The following is a 22,425-nucleotide window of genomic DNA, read 5'->3' on the forward strand; positions in this document are numbered from 1 at the left end:
TGCCCGTGTCGCCGCGCGTTTCTCGAGGGGGCTGCGCGCCCTCGCTCGATCTCGCCCGCTGATCCCAGGGAAGCGCAACCCCCTACGGCTGACACCGCGTCCCGTATTTCACCTTGGAAAGGTGTTTCCTTCTGCGCGTGACGCTATGACGAGCTAAGGAGGGCGCGATTACTTCTCAAGTCGCGTGCTTGTGCGATATTCGCACGGTTCCGCTCGCGACGAGATATATACAGTAATATTCACACATTGTTCAGCATATCGTGATTCTAAAGCTAATTGTACACACGGTATAATTTAAAAAAGCAACCATTGCTATCCGTTTGATTCGAGGTTATTCGGTAAAATGCAAAGAAAATCGAAGCAGCCGAGTAAAAATGTTCAGGAATATATATACCGCTGTTTTATACATTGGTGTGCACATGTTGGTTTATTGACGTACGGTTACATGTTGCATATATTATATTGTACATACTCGCGCTTACAGTCGTGCGATAGAACTACCCCGTAGACGGGCGAATAAAGTTATCGCAAGCTGAACACGCCGTACGACAGCAGAACCATAGAATCACATTACGATGTCGCATCAATCCTTATGTGAACGATACTTAACGGCACGAGTGCCACCGCATGCACACGTGCACACGAGCTCCATCAGACCGTTGGATGGTAACCCAGTTTTGCGTGCGCTGAAACATTCAGCGACCTAGTTACCCCGCGCGGCGGAGGTGCCACGCCGCGAGTACGGATCAACAAGCTTCCCGACCTATTTAACGTCCCGGATCCGCAAGCGGAATCTCCATGCGGCAGGTCGACCGCTCGCGCGTTGCGAGACGAATGCCGCGGTCCGCCTCGCTCGTCACCGATCTCCGTACGAGAAATCGTTAATTAATAATCAGATGTTGATAATTGGGAAATTACAGGACTCTCGCGCCAGATCCAAAGAGATTACTTGCAAACTGGGTTTCCGGTAGCTTATTATTACCCGTCCATGCGTGACTTAACGAACATTTCAGAGGCGATTACGAGCGGCGCAGTCGTTTCTCGAATCGTGAGCTCGTCGAAACGCGCGCGGCTGTAAACACGAGAAATTCCGCCGGTGAGAATCTCTTCAAGCGCCCCGAGCGTAATCCGGGATGCGGATGCATCCGCGTGCTCGCGAGAGAGCCGTTAAGGCTTCCCATACCAACGGGTATTCGTGATGCAGAATCGCGAGTCGTGGCAGATCGAACCCGCGCCGCCTGCCTCGCAACAATCGCGTGCGCGAAAAAGTCGCCGTTGGCGAACGCGCGCTCGACGATTCGCCACGCGCCGGCCGGCCGACCTGTCCGCCGCCTCGTGTAATTCATCGTCGCTCGTCCTCCAACCGATCGCGTTGCGTAACGTTATGTCACGACGATAATAGCACCGTAACCGCCGGCTACGCAGGCGTGTGTACCACTTTACGATTTCCACCAACGAGCTCGATTGACTCGTCAGAAGGTGCGATACGTATCGGCGCTGTGTGCGGCCGCGTAGCGGATACGCCGCGCCATGAAGTCATTCCCGCTAATGGCTTTATGGTCACCTTGGTTTCCAGCCTCCATCTGTGCGCGAATCGCGTGTCGATATTTGCGCATCCGTCGGCGCGATGCACGTCACACGGCAGAATCACTTAGCAAAGAGTAATACACACTCACGCACAACTCTTCTCCGAATATTGTACAAGCGTTTACGGTGCTCTCCTAGATTTTCTAACAATCCTGCCACGTAACGGAAAGTTATAAAAATGAATTGAGCAGAACGTATGGCTGATCGATCATTTATGTTACTCTATAATTTTGTAAACATTGATTAATCTCAAGTATCGATTAATCAGATATTATAAAAATCTAGCGATTAAAGTAAAGAACGTAATTTTCATGAGAATAATTATTGATGGCGTATATAATTGTTTTGTTAGATGTTCTTTGTTGAAGTGATCTTTTCTTGCGACTAATTATCGCCATTTGCAAATCGAGTATGCTCTTCTTTTTCATATTCATATTTATATTTCATATTTTAACATGAAATGTACCTAAAATTAGCTGATGAATAATTTCGTTGTCTATTTGTATCGCCGCGAAGCCCACTTTGTGGATTGCACCGCTCGTCGGAAATTGTTAGTACTGCTGCACTATCGACGAGTGCATACCTCGAGTGCTCGTGTGTACCCCACAAATACGCCTATTATCGTGCACCCGGTACATGTCGGAACGCGAGGCACGGTTGTTCGCGGGCCTAGTTTAACTTATGGACGCGAGTATACCCGTCAAGTGGCATTGTATTAATGCTCGACAATGCACCCGGAGGGAAGGAAAGGGAAGGTTCGGCCGAAATCTCGATTCTCACGACCCAATTTTTTTCACCGCGCCGGTCACCCGTTATTTTTGCACACGATACTTGGTGAAGGTGAGAGTATATCGGAAGTGTTCCCCGTCACCCCGCCTCGTCCACTTTCAGCCGATTCGTAAATCCTCAAAGCAGGCTAACGAGGCGATTTACTTTCCTCCTCGTCGTCGTGAGATTACGCGAAATGCGAACGCGATCGTGACGAAGGATACGAGATTTCGATGGATCGCAATCTTGACTACGACCTATATATATGTTAATTCGACAGATAATCTTTTGTCGTCCTTCATTTTTACCATGTTGTTTTTTTAACTGCAAGAGATCGTTATTGCTTAATGATTGACATTATGTCGTATCTTGTTGAATAATTGGCGTTATATAATACGGTGACGGTGTATATTCATAAAGAACCGACCGGTGGGCGTGCATGCTGTTTTACATACTAATTTCAATGTCAGCCTGCTGGAAACGTTCAGCGCTACGCATCCACGTATCCTGCTCTACATCGGAAACTCAAGAAATTTATTTCACGGTTTCGTTCGGATCTGTCCAACCTGCTTGCAAGCTGTTTTGGATATGCTAATTCCGTAAAACGGATCCGTTTGATTAAAATACGTGCCCGACCACTCGTACCCGAACTAAAGTGTATACGAAATGGGAGGACACGGTTCAAGAGATGGACGAGTCCGAGCAGCGGTAACGGATGGAGCGCTCGAATGGAGTGGTAAACGATCGTAAACGACATTTCCTGGCGCGTTATTTCTTGTTTTCGACAGATACACTCACGAAGCGAATTAAGCACCGGCGAATCCCGTCGTGCGAGGAGTATCCCCGGTGCTTTTTAATTACCGCCGTGCCGATTATCTGTGAGCTCAATCCCTCAATCTGTACCGGTGTAATTCGCGTACCGGGTAACGGTACAGCCTCGCCTGAAAAGTAAACGGTCTCGACTCGTTTCCCTTCGCGCCGAGCGACGATCCGCACCGTTCTAATTAAACTCTCGCGAATTCGCTGCTTCCGCGGTAATCATAAGCCGATCGTAATCTTGCAATTAGCGAGAAACAGCGATACGGATGTATCAAGCTTGCCACGAGTCTAGAAAACCATGAAAACGCATCGTGAGGAAGTCGGGAAAATAAGAACGCGTACTACGGTAAACTACCTTAGTTTTCAGGTCAAGTGGATCGGAGGAAGGTAAACGTTTCTTGATCGGCGATTGTATCGGTATTTTCACATTACGTTGTCCAACATTATGTCACGCGTTGGCATTTCACGTTTCCGATGAATAACCTTGTCTTTTATCCTTTCCATCCCCTGTTCTTGAAGCGTTATCATTGTACCTCGTTATTATTAAGATTTTGCTTCTCTGGAATTTTTCTATTATAATTTTGAAAATTTTTCATCCAGTGAGGGAGATATTTTTGGAAGATCCCAGTTTGACGAAGGTGTCTATGAAGGCCAGTTCCTTAGTCCGAGACACCCTGTGCACTAGCTGGCTGGATTGGAGTAGCTTGAAGGAGTAGCCTTCGCCCGTCTTCGCGCTCCAAGTGGCGCGACAGATATAACGGTTGGTACGCGAGAAACGGGACAGCGTGCGGAGTGTGTGCGCTCGGAAGGTGTTGCTTTCGAAATACCGGCTGGTACACGCGTCATTCTCCATGCCGGCCGGCGTTCCATGTTTCACTTTCGACTCTCGACGTACCGCTCCACGGTGGAACGGCTGCGGCTTAGCTGCGACGGCCTTGACTACGTCGTCGTTTCGCACCCCCTCTTTCTGTCTCACTCTCTCTCTTTCTCGCTGGTGTCTCGCACCTTTTTGTCCTTTGTGCGATGCAGGCCCGAGAAGACTTCACCACCTTCTCCGGGAGCCACTATTCCTAGCCGCGTTCGAGATGCTATCTCGCGAGCTGCACTGGCAGCAAGCGAGAGCAACGCGAGGCATCTTCACCGATGTCTTCATGCATTACCTTCGCTTGAAAAAGCGAGAAGATATTTGGTAAAATGAATAAGTATATGTACAAGTCCAAGCATGAATCTTTTATCATATAATCATGCTGATCGGTATAATCGAAATTGAGGCAACCTGTAATTCTTGAGTGAATTGGTAAAATAGATCGTACAAGTTGTCTCTCTTGCACATGTCCTATGTATTCACTGTTGACTTATGTTGATTATAATATTATATTATACATACGTTCCATTTGGTTCCGGTCTGAAGAAATACTCTGTAATGATAGAAGATCGTAGGAGATAAGCACGAGTATCTACGCGTAGCGGACGTGCATACACCACGTGCAGTATTAACGCGGAAATCTATAGTCTTTCCTGGAAAAGCGGGACTATTGACTATAGGTTCCCTGTCACCGGGTATTACCGGTGCGACAAGCGCGAGGAGGTTCTTGCCCGGTGCTCCGAGAGAGAGACGTGGCGTATCATTTCATGCGGTTTCAGGAAAACGTAATTCCAGAAACGCGCGTAACTTCTCTCTCTATGCTGTTACTCTTCGACATGGGCGCTCGAGAAAATTACTCCAGGCCCGTTTTACACAATGTACTCTTTCGTAACCTACCGTTATGCTTCGTTCGAGGCATGGCCATCCTCGAGATCAACAGATTGACTTGTAGGAGTACCATCTCTCTCTTCGGGGAACGCGAGTTCCTAAAATCTTTCGCGTCCATCGAACAGGCGGTTATCGGGAATCGGCGATCCTACCTGTTTCCAGAATACACCTTTCGCGGAAACGCTGGGAATGCATTGTGCTTAGTTAATCGGGACTGTGTGATCGAAGACCTTAACTCTGCTGCCGTGGAAAAAGTAAAAATTATAAAATAATGATACGCTTAATTTGAATGGTCAACGCGCGCAACATATGCACGATGACTCGTAACTATAACGCGATGATGCATATTTCAGATCCAGAAAACGACGGCCAAGCTCGAATAACGATTCCGAAAGGATGTATAGCGGTTGGGGCGACAGGATACAAAGCGGATACGGCTGCAAATTTGAAAACTGTCTCAACAGCGAACGTGGCGACTGTATGGACGAATGCGCCGCCGCTCTGGTCCTCATGTCGCTCTCGTGCTCACCTCACAATCATCACAACCCCCTTTCACTTCACTGCCAATGCAACTATGGTATTATATTCTGATATCTCCATGTGTTAAAATATGTAATACCAAGTTTTACATAGACGAAAAGTACGTTTCTCTTGATACTTTGGCATCAAATGCAGCCATCCAAATTATTGGGTTGGCCAAAAAGTAATTGCGTTTTTTTTTATATAAATAAAAGGCGAATTTTTCATGGGAAACAAAAACTTTATTAAACAATATAGTGTCCATTTTGTTTGATTATCTTTTGCCATTTTTCAGGCAACTTCATGATTCCGCGCTCAAAAAAGTTCTTATCTTTTTCAGCAAAAAACAATTCCAACAACGATTTCATATCCTCATCAGCAGTAAAGGTTTTACCATTCAAGGCGTTTTGCAAAGAACGAAACAAATGGTAATCTGATGGTGCCAGGTCTGGCGAATATGGTGGATGTGGTAACACATCCCATCCAAGCTGCAACAATTTTTCACGAGTGACCAAACTTGTACGTGGTCTAGCGTTATCATGGTGAAACACAACACCTTTGCGATTCACCAATTCTGGACGCTTCTGTTTGATGGCATCATTTAATTTATCCAGTTGACGACAGTATACGTCTGAATTAATGGTTTGATTCCTTGCAAGCAGCTCAAAATACACAATACCTTTAAAGTCCCACCAGACTGACAGCATAATCTTTCTTTGGTGAATATCTGCTTTTCAAGTGCTTTCAGCAGGTTCATCACGCTTGCTCCACAATCTTTTTCATTTGACGTTGTTGTAGACGATCGATTTTTCGTCGCCTGTTATCATACGTTTCAAAAATCGATCATTTTCCTCACGTTTCAAAAGAGAATCGCAGATGTCAATACGCTTAGTGAGATGAATTTCTTTGAGCTCATGTGGTACCCAAATATCGAGCTTACTAATGTATCCAAGTCGTTTTAAATGGTTTTCAACACTCGATTTCGATATGTTAAGATTCTCAGCAATCTCTCGTGTCGTTAAACGCCGATTGGAATCGATCAGTACCTTTATTTTGTCATCATCAATTTCGATTGGCCTTCCTGAGCGTGGTGCATCTTTCACATTAAAATCTGCAGATCGAAATTTAGTAAACGAATTTTGACACTGCCGCAGTTTTAAAGCATCTTCGCCATATACATGACATAACTTTTTATGAGCTTGCACAGCGTTTTTCCCTTTTCGGAAGTAATAAAACAAAATATGACGAAAATGTTCTTTTTGATTTTCCATTTTGAAATCGACGGTAAAGAAACAATTGTTAACGAAATCGTGTACTTTCTTTTTCTAAAACAAGCTTGAACTGTGAGTTGTTAACCTACATAATGAATTTGCGGTTTAGAATGAAGTTAGTTACATTTCAAGATATGTATGTCCATCTATTGGAAAAAAACGCAATTACTTTTTGGCCAACCCAATATATAAACTAAATATTGTTTTCGTACTACATACAACATTTTTCTTGTTTTTCGTTGAATTCTCACGTGTTTATGTATATTATCGAATCGAGCGAGTTGGCACGCAACGAAACGAATTTCTAAGGAATTCTCTCTGCAGGTTCTTGGGGGAGTCGCGGAAGCGGAGGTGGCATGGTTGCTGGCTCGCCGGGAGTTGGTGGCATGTCGAATAGCAGCAGCAGCAGCAGCGGGGCTTCCTGGCGCAGCGGCACCCCCAGCCCACCCCTCAGCGAGGAAGGTGTATCGATGAGGAGTTCACCGTGCCCGACCACATCGCATCCTTCGCACAATCCGCCGCACTATCCTTACAATGCATCCGGATCTTCTTCGGGCAGTACCCCGGGTTCGACTGCGCTGGACGAGGGAATAGTTCCCGATTACATTGAAGAACAGCACCCGCGTAAGAAGGTGAGTAATCCGCTTCCGGTAGTTATTCATCTCTTTCCTCATCTTCGCGGAACTCAATGCAAGTTTACTGCACATGTTAATTATTCAAATTTTCTAAATCCTCAGACATTTCTCATAGTCCTTCATAAGACCACAAGATGATCAATTAACATGTCTGATAAACTTGCATAAACGTAATTTCGAGCAACCACGTTTACTTTGCTATGCGCCATTAGCATCAGCAGTTACCGCTGCAAGAAGAACACCACCGCTACGTCTCTTCATCAACGCCGCCGTGACCTTTGCGAGTAGTTTTCAGAGTCGCGTGTTCGCACCGCTTCCAGTGGCGCTGCCCTCGCCCTCGCTATTTCTGAAGGTCTTCATTGACCTTAATCTCCGTGAATAATGTACGCTCTCGTGTCAACACGCGCCCAATTCGACTTGCCAAGCCTCCGGACGAAGACAAATGATTTTTATAAAAGTCGACTTGATCAACGCACGTATCATGACGTTCCTCGTGATCCCTCCTTGGCTTTCATCGTGAAGCTCTTATCTCGCGTTCCAAGAATCTGCCAATTCAATTCGAGTCGAGTGACCCGGTTTCATCATTTTGATCTCACATTGATTTATTCATCCGGTACGTGATTTATTTCCGGCATGTGAAGAGGCGGCGAACTTTGCTGCAACGCGCATTAATAAAATCGTTTTTATTAACAGGAAACTCAGATCGTAACATTAGCGACGTGAATATCTGACGCTTTATTGAAATTTATACACGATACAATACATTTAGATTACACGTCTTGGCGACCTTCGATAGGAATACAAGTTCGCCGCAATAAAAATTGAATGGCCTTCAGGACTCCGCATGCGCTTCTGTCTCCGCGATTAATTCTTTCCGTGTCCGCATAGCGGTGCGTAGTAGCTTAATTAAAGTCGACGAGTACGATATGTCAGTTGCGTAAGAGGCCAGCGTGGGGCGCCAGGGTGGACCTTAGATGCGTACGTCATTCGTCGTGGACTGGTTTCGAGATGGCAAACTTCGACGGGTGAACTAGTTTTCTCTTTTCGAGTGGACGAGCCAGTGAAAACGAAGTCGCTTTCGATCGTTTCGTAACACGATTTCCATGTAATGCGGTTGCAATTGGGAGGAGACTGACGCGTCTCGCGTAACGGATCTCCGGGATTGTAGTGTCGGGCAACGACTCATTTCGAAGGAATATTGTCAAATATGCTAAAATAAGCACATATTAAAGCTTCTCGAGTCGAAATTAATTCGAGATAAATTTTCCGATTGCAACTATCTTAAAGAAATAAAATAATAAAATAAATTACAATTAAATAAATCAAATGCACGAAATATGCTTTTTATATATATATATATATATATAAAGGGAAAGTACAGAGTGTCCCGGGTTTTAACCGACAAACTGCGGGAGCATATTCTACTAGTGGAAATAAGAAAAAACTCTTATATCGAGTTTGCTTAGAAATGCTTTATTACAAAGTTATAAACCAATATTCAAAAGAAATATCAGATAAGTAACAACGGATTTTTTCACAAAAATAAAAATTATCTACGCAATGATTTAGTGACGCATTTCAAAATGTTGTCCTTGCACATCGATACAAGCTAGACATCGACGTAGTACAGAATTTGTTACAGTACGACATTCCTGAAAATTTTGTTGCATCTCAGTAACTGAATTAGTAATTCGTTGCTTTAAATCTATCTGGTACTCTCCTGTTGGGAAATCTACGTTGATACTCTCGTACGGCAGCTCGTGCATTTCCGTCACAGAATCCGTACACGAAATGAATATCAGCGTATTCCTCATTTGAAAACACTTTTGGCATTCTGATAGTAATTGCTAGTTGACACGACGATTGAAATCTAACAGCTACTGTTGTGAAAGTAACAATCATACTGAATCGTTTCAACATAGTGAACATGAATACATGTGAATACACATAACATAAACATCTTCGACCTTTCAAATTCTACACTATGTTCCGTTGTTACTTATCTCATATTCCTTTTCAATATTGGTTTATAACTTTGTAATAAAGCATTTCTAAGCAAACTCGATATAAGAATTTTTTCTTATTTCCACTAGTAGAATATGCTCCCGCAGTTTGTCGGTTAAAACCCGGGACACCCTGTATATCTGTTCATCTGAATTAGGCAAAATTGCATCGTCTATTGGCGCGAGCATGCGAACATGAGTGCACATATATTCGCGGACGTCGCGTAGATATCTACCTCATCGTGCGAGTTGTTGCACGCTGGCAGTGACGGCGGCGCGGCCCTGACCGGTCAGGGATGCGAAGGCGAAGAGGAGCCTGCAGCGGGGCGGCCGGGAGTCCTCTTCGTCGTCGCGCGCCAAGCCCCCGCGCGCGCTCGATGATGACATAAGCACGCGCGCAGGCCGAGCCAAGGATGTAAACACGCGCGCGGTGATTTTTTGGTATTTCGTAAGACAGCTAACAGGCCGAACCTTGAGGTATTATCGCCCCACGCTAATCTTAGGTACGCGCGTGGCCCCGCGCGCTCGTTGCTCTCGGCTTGCACGGGAAATCGTCGCGGTCGCGCCGTTCCCGAAATAACCGCTAATGTAAGCGGATTTCATTCGAATTTAATCGTTGCGTTCTCGAGGCACAAAAGGAATAATATTTTGCCAGAAATCGAAATAAATAAACGATATTTGCCACCAGAAAAGCGAGAGAAACAAGCAGCATTGTCGCGCGATGGACAGTTTGAAAGGATGCAAAGGATGCTGTTTGCTTCGAAAGATATATATGTGTGACTAGCGACCAGAGAGAGAGAGAGAGAGATTCCGAAAATCGAAACTGAGTGCGAGTTTGTATGAGAAAACTGAAATATTCATCAATTTTTTTCAAAAGTGACGTACTTGTTCTTGCCGGGCGTCGCACAGTGGTCAAAACGACTGAAAACGTGGCCAAAATTCATTAAAAAAAAATTTTTTTATCGTCATTACATTATTGTTTGTTAGTTCTAAGTCCGTACTAAATTTCTCTAACGTTATAGTCCAAACAAATTTTATTTATGAGAGCTATAAATGTATAAAGTTCATTATCGTAAGTCTCTAATATGATTTTGGCCATAATCGGTGTCACAATTGTGATTTCATTCACGAAGTTATCACGTACCGGGTTATTAAATCTTTTCATCCTTGTTTTATTATATCCTTTGTGCTTCTGATCACGCTGTTATTTATTCAATTTTTATTACAGTTAATAGAAATAAAATAAGATAGTGCTGTTGTGATGTAACACTAATGAAATATTGCGATTCAAAGTCCCCGTCGTGAGTCGGCGCGATAAATCAAACAGAATTTAAAATTTAATTATATATCAAAAGAAATAAGAAAAAGTTTATCTGCGCCAAACTGCGTCGAAGTTTTTTCTCAAAATGCTTCCCTGAAGACATATTTCAGTGCAACTTTTAAAATGGGACACCCTGTATATATAATTAATATTATATTAATTACATTGCATCAGAATTATGGGAAAATCGCTAAATTGCAGTTATATATATGATTTAGAATAATTTGAGTATGTACAGAATTTCGACCAGGTTTCTGGTAATCTTGACCACTGTGCGTCGGTGTGCAATTTTCCCATTCCATCATAAAATACATAATTATTATACTAAGGAGAACCGCGCCGGAAGGCCTAACTTGAGAGGGAGGGGGGGCCAAGATTTTACGGATAACATTCACATCGTCTCTGCTTATGGCTTTTCAGATTCGAGCGAAACTCCAGGACTCGAGCGAGACGGAACCAGACGCGACTTTCGAAAGCGAACAGGTAAGCCTGATTTCCTTTCGTGTAATTGGAGACCCGACTTGCTGGAAATCTCGCGGGTGCGAAATTACCTAGCAGTGCGTACACCGGGTTATTTTCTGCAGACGTAAATATCAACGGGAGATGATCGGGCATTTTGCAATTTTAATTCACATTTCTCAGTGTTACAATTTTTCAGTCGCTATATTTGCAAGAAAATATAATTTTAAATTAAGACGAGAGATCGTCGAGAGATTACGTGGTTTAATTTTTATCTACGTAATAAAATAATTGTTTTTATGTTAATGCACGCAAATGCAAATTATATGTCCATCATTTCTTAGTGATTCTAATCTAGATTTATCTTTCCTGCATATTACTTTAAAATGCAATTTCTGATATTTTCGAAAGAGCAACGAAAACATACGATACGATGCAATTTATATCTCAGATATTTGGTTGTTATTTTGTTTATTATCCGGCTCGCAACATTGAATAGAGATGATAAGTAATCTCGCGCGCTCATCACAACAACAAAGTCTCTCTCCTTCAAATCATCTCAGAATGTAGCTATACACTATTGATATTTAAAGAACGATGAAAAAGGCACGAGAGAATCCCAGTTGAAAAGAAACTGACGGCAGCTCTGCAATCGACATTTTCATGCGCATGCAATTTACGTGGGGAACCCTCGTTATCGAAACCGGCCGTCGGCGTCGGCGGAGCGAACGGACGCTGCGTGTAAACGCGGCACTAGGTCTACTGCTACCACTACCGCTCCTTTCGGATCAATATTATTCGTAACCCAGTTTACCGAAGGTTCCTACTTTCACCGGCGATTGTGAGCGGCGAGTTGAGCTTTCAAAGTCATTCATCTCGATTCGATCGGAGCCGATAATGTCGTCAGGCGCGAGCGCGTCATCCGCGATGCCGGACGTGGATGATCGTGTCGCGCATCGATCGAGTCCGTCGATATAATTTCACGGAGTGCCTAGTGCACACGCGGTTTCGACTTTCACTCGCGACGTGCGCATACACGCACGCACGCACCTAGAGTGGCCAGATTTCCGAGGACGTGTCCTCTTTCGTGACGAGTGTCCTCGAATTCATTCCCACGTATTTTGGACGATTTCGTGCTTGCAATGCGACGCGATTGGAAAGAACCGGTGTAACACGTGCCGTTCGTCATCCGAGTGATCTTATTAAGCTCTGCATCGACGGTGCATAAAACGATTTCACGGAACAAGCTCAATGGGAGAAAAAAAGAGAGAGGAAAAACCGTGAATGCCGCGTTTGCGCCCTCTTTTCGAGAATCTGGGGCTGCGTCCCAGTTTTCCACCCTACTGTCCTAGTCGCGCGAGCGAGAGGAAGATGGCCACCTTACCTGCGCGCACCTGACCCAATTGACCCGACCCGTGGATTACCTCCGCGAGCACGGCGACCAAGGTCGCCAGCGTCGTTCCCTAGATTCTCTCCCATCGCTGTGCTCGTCATCGCGAAAGGTCGCTCGATCGCGATGGGAGTGAGAGATGCACCGTTCCCATATCGCGGCATCCATGAACGGTGATCTCGATAGGCGAGGAGAGCGCGGGGGGAAGGCTAGGAAAAGAGGGAGCGAGCGGCCAGGAAGTTCCAGTCGAGTGTGCTGCATTGTGTGACGACTGCGACAGAGTACTATGCGCTTCCTTTCCCCGCGCTCGCGTATTTAGTGCGCGCGCGCGTGCATGTATATACGATACATACGCGCGTCACGTGCGCAGTGCCGTAATCGTCCGGAGTATGTATCGGTTGCATGTCGCCTCGGGATCGAGGGGAGGTTTCCTTTGTCTTTGACAAGCCCGGTTCTAGCACGCGGCTGTCGCATGAAAAGCTATAGAGCGTGCTGAGTTCGGAAAACGGCTGTCAAAGACATCGAGGAACGCGAATTTCCCCAGTTGAAATCACTTTGATGTCTCTTTAAGTTTTAAATGAAATTTTAAGCGATCAAGCTCTATTCGAAAAAAATTTAATTCTTCCCAACAGCTCGGGATTTTTTTGCAAATCAACATTTCGGTTATTCTCTCTCATGGAGAATTGTTTTTAATTTCGAATAGATCTGCCAAAGAGCGAAACCCTACGTTAACACGAATTGAATACCAAGTCTAAAGGTCGTACACGCGCCGGTTTATCCGAGACCCATAGATCCGGAAAGCTCTGGTTGTTACGCGATCGAACGTCAGTCGAGGGCTTTGTATGGATTACACGTAACCCGAAAATGTAACCTAGATTTGAGCGGGGAACTTAACCATTCATTCCAGTGACTCTAATGATTTTATGTTTCCTCATCGACCTCTCTTTAGAGGAGAGACCGGACTCTCGAAAAGAGCTGAACAACCTGCCTCCCATTAAGCCCATGTGTATTCGTCATTTTTCACGTCGTGTCACGGCGAACGGTTACAAAATCTCACTCGGAGGTCCGGGATATAAGTGAACACGTGGACGATCAAAGATTACTTTCACCGGATCTAGGCCGAGCCCTTAAAAAAAGTGGGATTTCCAATCGACGCGTGCGGAATTCCGGCAAAGTGATCCGCGGACGATTTCGCTAGCCGACCCGTACAACGTACGTACGCGCCTGCACATGGACCTGGGGATCGCGGAGCGACGCGCGAGGACCGGCGCCGTTGGTGCATCGCGTCGCAGTGCACACCACGTGACGTCACCGCCGAGCGGCACGTGCCCGTTCCCCTGGCCGCGCCCCCCGGTGCCCTCGAATGCGGCATTACTCGCGGCGGCGATGGGGGGAAGGGGGGTGCGGTGGGCGATGGGGCGGGGCGCGGCGGGGGGCCAAGGGAGGCAACAACGAGGGGGGCAGAGGTGCGGAGGAAGGTAGTTAAGGTCACCGCGGCCCTGACTGCACGCGCGCGAAATAATATCGGTGTGCAACCGTCGTGTGCGCGCGTGTGTGTACGTGCGCGAGGCGTGTGCGGCGCGCGCGGAGAACGCACGGAAGATTTATTTCTAGTTCCGCGTGCCGCTGCTTTTCTAGCGAAGCTTTTGCCGGTTCGGATGTATAGAAGTCGCGGTGCCCCAATGGCGGACCTTGACCGCCGACTCGGCGACCGTCGTCACACCGTCTGCCGATCGGCATAGATCACCCAGGCGATATCGCTGGGAAGTTTCCTCGATTGTTGCATCGTAATTCGGCGCGACAGCTCGCAGTTATGACATAGCGAGTTTGCGCGGCGATTCCGCAACGGCGTTAATTCCGGTTCAAAATGAGCGATGATCATAGAATGTGAAGAGACTCGCGACGATTGCCACACGAAGCTGTCGATTTAAATATGTATGAGCTTACGTGAAGGAAATTGAAGGTCTTAAAAATTGTTCTTCCTATCAAATTCTTCGTTTTATTTCAGTACGTAATAAAAGCTGTACTTTCGTTGTTGTTATATTACGCGTTTCGATCCACATTGAAAGTAAGTGCCACTGACGCGTGTCTGTCGAAATTGGAGCCTTCAGCAAATCCTTTCTTTCTTCCAGGGGGGATTCTTGCCTTCCTTTTTTCCTTTTAAAGAAAGGATTTCTCTTGGAAAAGAAGCTCTTTCCGATTATTTCTTTTGTTCACGGAGTGAACACTTCACTTTTGTTCATTTTTGCATCAAGCACTGGCTATTATTACTCGTTAAATATCGAGATATTTTGACCATTTGAAGAAATAGATTCCTCTGATTATTTGTTTCGACTTACTGTCGATCTTTAAATAATTGCACTTAATTTTTCGTTTTTCTGTTTGCTCGCATCGTTTCGATGCTGCAATTTCATTTTTTCTCCACGCTACTTATTACACACAAGGATTTTAATTGCATATAAAAATCCTCGTATCGCATAAAGCACGTGATATCTCTCGATTAATCATGCAAATTGCATGCTCGCAAGAAAGAATATCGTGACACAGACGATCTGAAATTGAGAAACGTCAGCGTGGCCTATCGAATGCATCGGTCAATTCAACGTCGATCGTGATCGTGCCGGCACTCGCGTGTGCGTCCCGCGGGGTTTTGTGCCGTGCGGGTCGTGTTCGTCCACCTTACGTAATACGCGTTGCGTAAACTTGACGTTAGCCGTAACGCTTGCCGTACATATTTCCGCGCGCCCGGCAACAACCGCAGCTCGACGGAGATCCGGCCTTTACTGAGCAACGCAACCGTTCCCTTCCGCATTATTTCCCTACTCTCTTTCGACCTTTGAATGAAATCGCGCCGGATGTAAGCGTTTCCATGCTTTTTGTCGTCATGCGTATGCGCGTGCGTGTGCGTGTGACAATTAAATTTTAATTCGGCACAATTTACTTTTATACAATTCAACATGAGATTTAAAGTTGCGAAACCCCAACCAGCCGTTACATAAGTTTGATATTTTACATTCCGTGAGAGCGGGAGACGCTGAATCAAAATAATTATCGTTCGTACTTGCTGACAGCTGAAGAGCATCGCATTTTATTTCGAAGGTTTCTTGCAACATCAATTTATTCCTCGAGGTCGTCCGCTAAACGTCAATAAATTTTGATATTGACAAATTCCTGCTTAAGATATGCTTTTAAGGGGATCCTGGAGTCGTCTGTATTACCGGCGGAATTGGTCGATCTTACTGTACTAATTACTCTTTAATGATTGTATAGAATGAAAAATCCTTCTCCACGATTAGAGTATACAAAGAAATATACCGAGCGAAACTCGACTGTATGTTAAAAACGACAAAAAAAATTTACAGTTTTATTATCGGCTTATTGTGACGTCACCTCGTACATTAATGTTCTTAATATAAATGTTTTGCAGTTTGTGTGACCAAAATTCGATAATCGCAAGGACGGAACAAAATGAAAGAATATGGGGAAGTTTTTAGAAATGAGTTTAGAAGCCTAGTGTAAAAGTAATTAGTGCAGAAAGATTCGTGATCATTTCGTGCCTACGTATGCCTGTGAAATCGTGGCTGAATAAAAAATTGTGATTTTTTTCCGTTTGGAAAGTTAAGGCCTGCCTTTCACATTACATTATTGTGTGTACTTTCATCGTGGAAAAGGATTTTTCATTCTGTGAATTCAATAAAAAGAAAATACAGGAAAATCATCGATTCCGCCGGTAATTCAGACGCCGCGACGGAGTTCACTGGCCACTCCAGGATCCCCTTAAGAGTTGCTCGAAATCGTAGGAATAAAGACTCGTCGATAAGACTGATAGGCAATTCCGAAACAGTAACAACGGCGATTACAAGGTGAAAAGGCGTCGCGACGCCTAAAAATATGTAACCGACGCGTCGGTTAGAGAAATTCATAAGCCGTACACTGGAAACAAAATCCTTCTCGTACACGCTCCCTTCCTCCCGCTCACGTTGCACAGATTGCAGATATTATCTGCCGCGCGCGTGCAGAGTCAGGGTCATCGCTTGGCAATATGATTTCTGATGTAACGTCATCGTGTATGGAATATTCTTTTCAAAATTAAAAGGACGTCGTTGTCGTGGATTTTGCATACTCTCATGATGCGATTTGAAAATTGGTAATCCCCGTGCTGATGTCTCTTTTCAAAGAACCGTGCGATAAAATTCTACGCGAATCATTAGGAGGGCATTTATCGCTTCACCCGGATTTGGCTGCTGCCGCTGACTTTTCACTATCAATTGCATATCAAAAGCATTTTTACAGTAAAATGTCAAACAAAGTGATTTCACTCGCATGATGCGCAGGCATCGCATGACATAAGCCAGCGGCCATGACCAGCGGCCCACTGACGTTACGTACATAGGAAATACGCGACGTCGTATTTCTCTCTTTGCCCGCGTCGCTATCAATTCGCGTCAATAAAATGCGTAATTGATTGTTCTCTCGAAACATGATAAATTATTCTCTGATCCATCACCGAGGTGCGTGATTACTGATACTGAGATTCAAAATGAGTGTCTGCATTTATTCTCTCATTCTCTCTGGCTACGCCAGTCTGACAGAGACATTTAGTTATCCCATCTTTCGTTTGTTAAACTCCATTTGCCAAGAAAAGTCAGTTTGCATACATTTGTGCGGCATTTTTTATTTGAATATTTAGTGTTATGTAAAATGAAGTTAAAATAACATTTTTCGAACTTTGCTTTTATCGACATTTAATCCTTGCTTAAAATGCTTGATCTGCGATGTTGAATCTCGCACGTTTTGCGGTTCTCGCGCAATCCAAGTGCGGAAATGACATTAGAATATTCCATTCAAGGTCATGATCAGAGAAAGAGGAAAGCACCATCGCGTGTCGCATATTGTTCTTCAGGAGGCTACATCGCTCGCGTATACAGTTTTAAGAGTAGCCTTAATGACTACTTCGACGACCTTGTAAGGTTTGACGTGGTAATCGTTGAATAACTGGAGAACGGCGCCCTACCTCCACCAGCCTGACCAGCCAAGTTAGAAAAAACCGAGAGGTTGGTCACTAGCGGTTATAGTGTACAAAAATTACCCTTGATACGGATTACCTTTAAATTACCTCAGATTCCTTAAGATTACCTAATACTACAACAGTTCGATCAAATAACTTGGCAAAAGTTTCAATTTACTGTCAAAATTCATCAATGCCGTATTTTCCGTATTGATTTTAGCCGGTAGTTCCCTCGATGATTGTTCAGAATTTTCCATTTTGATCGATTTCGATAATAAAACCAGAAAAAAATAATAAACTAGCACAGAGCAAAAGAATCAAGCACAGAGTAGGCAGCTCGGCGGACATATAGACCCGAAAACATATGAAAGGTTGCGTTTCCGATATTTGGTTGTCTCTCGGCGGATAGATATACTGAATATATATCGCGCATGGTATCACGATTACCTTAGATTCCCTCAGATTATCTGAGACTACCCTAAGAATTACCTAGCCCTTGTACAAAGATTACCTCAGTGACCAACCCCTCGGAAAAAACCTATCAGCATGAAGAACTGCTCAACTAAAAAAGAATACCCACTTTTTAATACGGACTAGTTCTCGCTTAATCAATTCGGCAGGTCCTGTTAGTCGATTCATCGAGTCGAGTACCAGGACGAATCACCGATCACCGTTTCTTACATGTTGGCCGTTCCTTTAACTCGCCTAAACGATTTCAAAAAGCAGGATATACGCTGTGCACTTGTTCTTCTCTTCAGAATAATTTGAAGACCCAAACAGACCTACAAGGTATCAATTGTAAGATCTGGAAAGATAGTCAAGACAGACAGGTCGTATAGAGGATCGGAATGAAAACAAGTTGATCACAACAGTAGGAGTATTGGCCGTACAGCCTAAGACCTAGGCGTGTGAAACAGGGATCCCGGAGAGTTCGAGTTCGAATCTAAGGCAGTCTCCTAGTTATTTTTCGCCTCTTACAATTCAGAAGTGGGATAAAATCCGCTACCCCTCGGAGAGGAGGGAGTTGAGAAGCAGCTGGCCGGTAGTGAAGCCTGAACATGGAGGTCGGGACAGACTCAGAGGAGTGAACCAACATGGAGGTTGGGAGGGACTCAGAAGAGTGAACCAAAAATGGATGTTGGGAGGGACTCAAGTGGAGTGAACCGACGATTTGGAGACATTCGGGGACGAATGTAATGTCAGGCTGGCCGAGCTGTAAGATCTGGAAAGACAGTCGAGACTGACAGGTCGTATAGAGGATCGGAATGAAAACAAGTTGATCACAACAGTAGGAGTATTGGCCGTACAGCCTAAGACCTAGGCGTGTGAAACAGGGATCCCGGAGAGTTCGAGTTCAAATCTAAAGCAGTCTCCTAGTTATTTTTCGCCTCTTACAATTCAGAAGTGGGATAAAATCCGCTACCCCTCGAAGACAGTTGAGATTCATCCGCTACCCCTCGGAGAGGAGGGAGTTGGGAAGCAGCTGGCCGGTAGTGAAGCCTGAACATGGAGGTCGGGACGGACTCAGAGGAGTGAACCAACATGGAGGTTGGGAGGGACTCAGAAGAGTGAATCAAAAATGGATGTTGGGAGGGACTCAGAAGAGTGAACCAAAAATGGATGTTGGGAGGGACTCAAGTGGAGTGAACCGACGATTTGGAGGAGACATTCGGGGACGAATGTAATGTCAGGCTGGCCGAGCTGTAAGATCTGGAAAGACAGTCGAGACTGACAGGTCGTATAGAGGATCGGAATGAAAACAAGTTGATCACAACAGTAGGAGTATTGGCCGTACATCCTAAGACCTAGGCGTGTGAACCAGGGATCCCGGAGAGTTCGAGTTCAAATCTAAGGCAGTCTCCTAGTTATTTTTCGCCTCTTACAATTCAGAAGTGGGATAAAATCCGCTACTCCTCGAAGACAGTTGAGATTCATCCGCTACCCCTCGGAGAGGAGAGAGTTGGGAAGCAGCTGGCCGGTAGTGAAGCCTGAACATGGAGGTCGGGACAGACTCAGAGGAGTGAACCAACATGGAGGTTGGGAGGGACTCAGAAGAGTGAACCAAAAATGGATGTTGGGAGGGACTCAGAAGAGTTAACCAAAAATGGAGAGTGGGAGGGACTCAAGTGGAGTGAACCGACGATTTGGAGACATTCGGGGACGAATGTAATGTCAGGCTGGCCGAGCTGTAAGATCTGGAAAGACAGTCGAGACTGACAGGTCGTATAGAGGATCGGAATGAAAACAAGTTGATCACAACAGTAGGAGTATTGGCCGTACATCCTAAGACCTAGGCGTGTGAACCAGGGATCCCGGAGAGGTCGAGTTCAAATCTAAGGCAGTCTCCTAGTTATTTTTCGCCTCTTACAATTTAGAAGTGGGATAAAATCCGCTACCCCTCGAAGACAGTTGAGATTCATCCGCTACCCCTCGGAGAGGAGAGAGTTGGGAAGCAGCTGGCCGGTAGTGAAGCCTGAACATGGAGGTCGGGACAGACTCAGAGGAGTGAACCAACATGGAGGTTGGGAGGGACTCAGAAGAGTGAACCAAAAATGGATGTTGGGAGGGACTCAGAAGAGTGAACCAAAAATGGAGGTTGGGAGGGACTCAAGTGGAGTGAACCGACGATTTGGAGACATTCGGGGACGAATGTAATGTCAGGCTGGCCGAGCTGTAAGATCTGGAAAGATAGTCGAGACTGACAGGTCGTATAGAGGATCGGAATGAAAACAAGTTGATCACAACAGTAGGAGTATTGGCCGTACAGCCTAAGACCTAGGCGTGTGAACCAGGGATCCCGGAGAGTTCGAGTTCAAATCTAAGGCAGTCTCCTAGTTATTTTTCGCCTCTTACACAATGTATTGTTAAAGACGTGAAGATCGGAGAAATTTCTATTGAAAATGAATAAGTGAGAGGAGTTACGATTGCGGCATCACACACATCGAAAGTGTTCGATGATATAACTCGAGGACGATCCCGTGCGTCACGCGGTGCGCATACGAAACGTAGAAATTCCGTGCGCACGTGGCGCTCAGATTCCTATAACGACTACGCATCTACTCGTCGTAGTAGCACTACGAAAATACAGTCGAATGATCGTTCGTCCAGGATGCCGTTACCGGTCGTGCCGGTTACACGCTTACGTATCGAACGCGAGACCCGTATAAATAGTCCACGGACTAGCTATCGGAAAGCACGCGGCAGGTAGGACGAGATTGGCATTCCGCCGACGAACGTCCCGAATTCGTCGTCGTCAACGAAAGTTCTCGCCGAACGTGTCGCGCCGAATGAGTTTCGCGAACCGGGGACTGACGGGTATCTGACCGATAATAAAGTTTCCCGACTGCCGTGACGTCGCAAGCTGTAGGCTGAGATCATCGCAGGCTCTTTTGCGCCGTGCGATATACCTAGTGACGCACGTCAGTTATCTTTGCCTTCCGCGTGTGACGTCACAGTTGAAGTACCGCGGCTTTGAATATGCATAAGCAGAAAATCCTTATCAAATTAGAATAGTCGTGTATTATACGCTAATGAAGAATTTTAGCAAATTTTATTACACCGCACGGGAGACGTTCTTCTCATGTCTTTCTGTTAGGTAACATCGGAACAGCTGCTACCGATAAACTATATGCAAAGGCGAAGAGAACCTCTGGTACTGTTATGCGACTGTAACGTAATCACATAAATTAAGATAAAGCTAGCGAAAAACATTTCTTTACGTCAAACGGTTGTCATTAACGGTAGCGGTAGCGTCCAGACATTGGACGCTCAATTATTTTAGCTTGACTGACGGCGTGACGTCATGTCTGGAGCGTTGAGCTCTTTATTGCAACGTTCAGTCCGTTCGCTCATTCTCTCTCTTTCTTCCGCGCTGTTAGGACTTTTGGCACGGTGGAGAGTCAAGGACGCACGTTCGCGAATTTCAGTTGGTAACCGAGCACATCGCTGGTGGGGACGAGATATCGTGCCATGGCGCTCGCCGTGTACCGTTGGCCTAGGTCCTGACTGCCTTTTTTTTACGCACGCCGAATCGACGTGTCGCGCCGCCGTCGCCCGGGATGGCGGAGAGCTCTCTTCGTTATTCATGACCGTGATGCGGCGCGGCCACATGATCCACGTCCCTTTCGGGATTTGCCGTTGCTCTGGCGAGCAACCGCGTCGGAATTGACTCGATGACATCATATCAGAATCATGTAACCACACTGAGAAAAATGATTTGATTGTATCAACAAGACGTATCTGATAGAATGCATTTTGGTTAAACTAACCAAGAATTTCTAGTTATCACGATAGGACTGGATATTTTATAACTAGAATGTTTGATAGACTGTACTATAAGAATTTGGTTAGTATTTTCCAGTTGGATCTATAAAACTTCTAGTTATATTACACTAGACATAAGAACAAACGAAGGTGCAATCAGAATTCTGGTTAATCGCAGGGCACTCCAGCAGCATTCTATTGTTTCGTGTCGTGCGTGTTGATGCATGTTCGGGAAACGGATCGGCACGGACGGCACGTTTTCCTCCTGTAGTGAAATGAAATTAGTTAGTGGAATGGCTGGTGAAGTGATGGCGGATGAAAAAACGTGTTCTCTTCTTATATTTGTTTATACAGGGTGTCCCGTGATAATCGCCTAACCTCTCGTATGCCAATAGAGCAGATCGAGATGAAGAGAAAAGTCCCGTACCATTTTGCGATATTCGCAATAATAATCCTATACCTCGAGCGGCTCGGCACTCGCCTCCGCGCGCTCTGGATTCGCTTGACTTTAATATGCAATATTTCGATTATTATTGCGAATATCGCAAAATGATATGGGACTTTTCTGTTCATCTCGATCTGCTCTATTGGCATGCGAGAGGTTAGGCGATTATTACGGGACATTCTGT

At 45.3% G+C, this 22,425-nt stretch overlaps 1 protein-coding gene across 2 annotated transcripts in view; it reads left to right on the forward strand.

The window, feature by feature from the left end:
• LOC105278232 (zinc finger protein 704) overlaps positions 1-22,425 on the forward strand; it is a 96,329-nt gene that overhangs the window by 48,601 nt on the left and 25,303 nt on the right. For both annotated transcript variants that reach the window (XM_011337177.3, XM_011337178.3), the window contains 3 exons: positions 5,281-5,504; positions 7,042-7,349; positions 11,097-11,159. In XM_011337177.3, coding sequence (XP_011335479.1) covers positions 5,281-5,504; positions 7,042-7,349; positions 11,097-11,159 — 595 coding nt within the window. The remainder of the gene's footprint in view (positions 1-5,280; positions 5,505-7,041; positions 7,350-11,096; positions 11,160-22,425) is intronic.

The sequence above is a fragment of the Ooceraea biroi genome, chromosome 10, assembly GCF_003672135.1.
Source record: "Ooceraea biroi isolate clonal line C1 chromosome 10, Obir_v5.4, whole genome shotgun sequence".
NCBI lineage: Eukaryota > Metazoa > Arthropoda > Insecta > Hymenoptera > Formicidae > Ooceraea > Ooceraea biroi.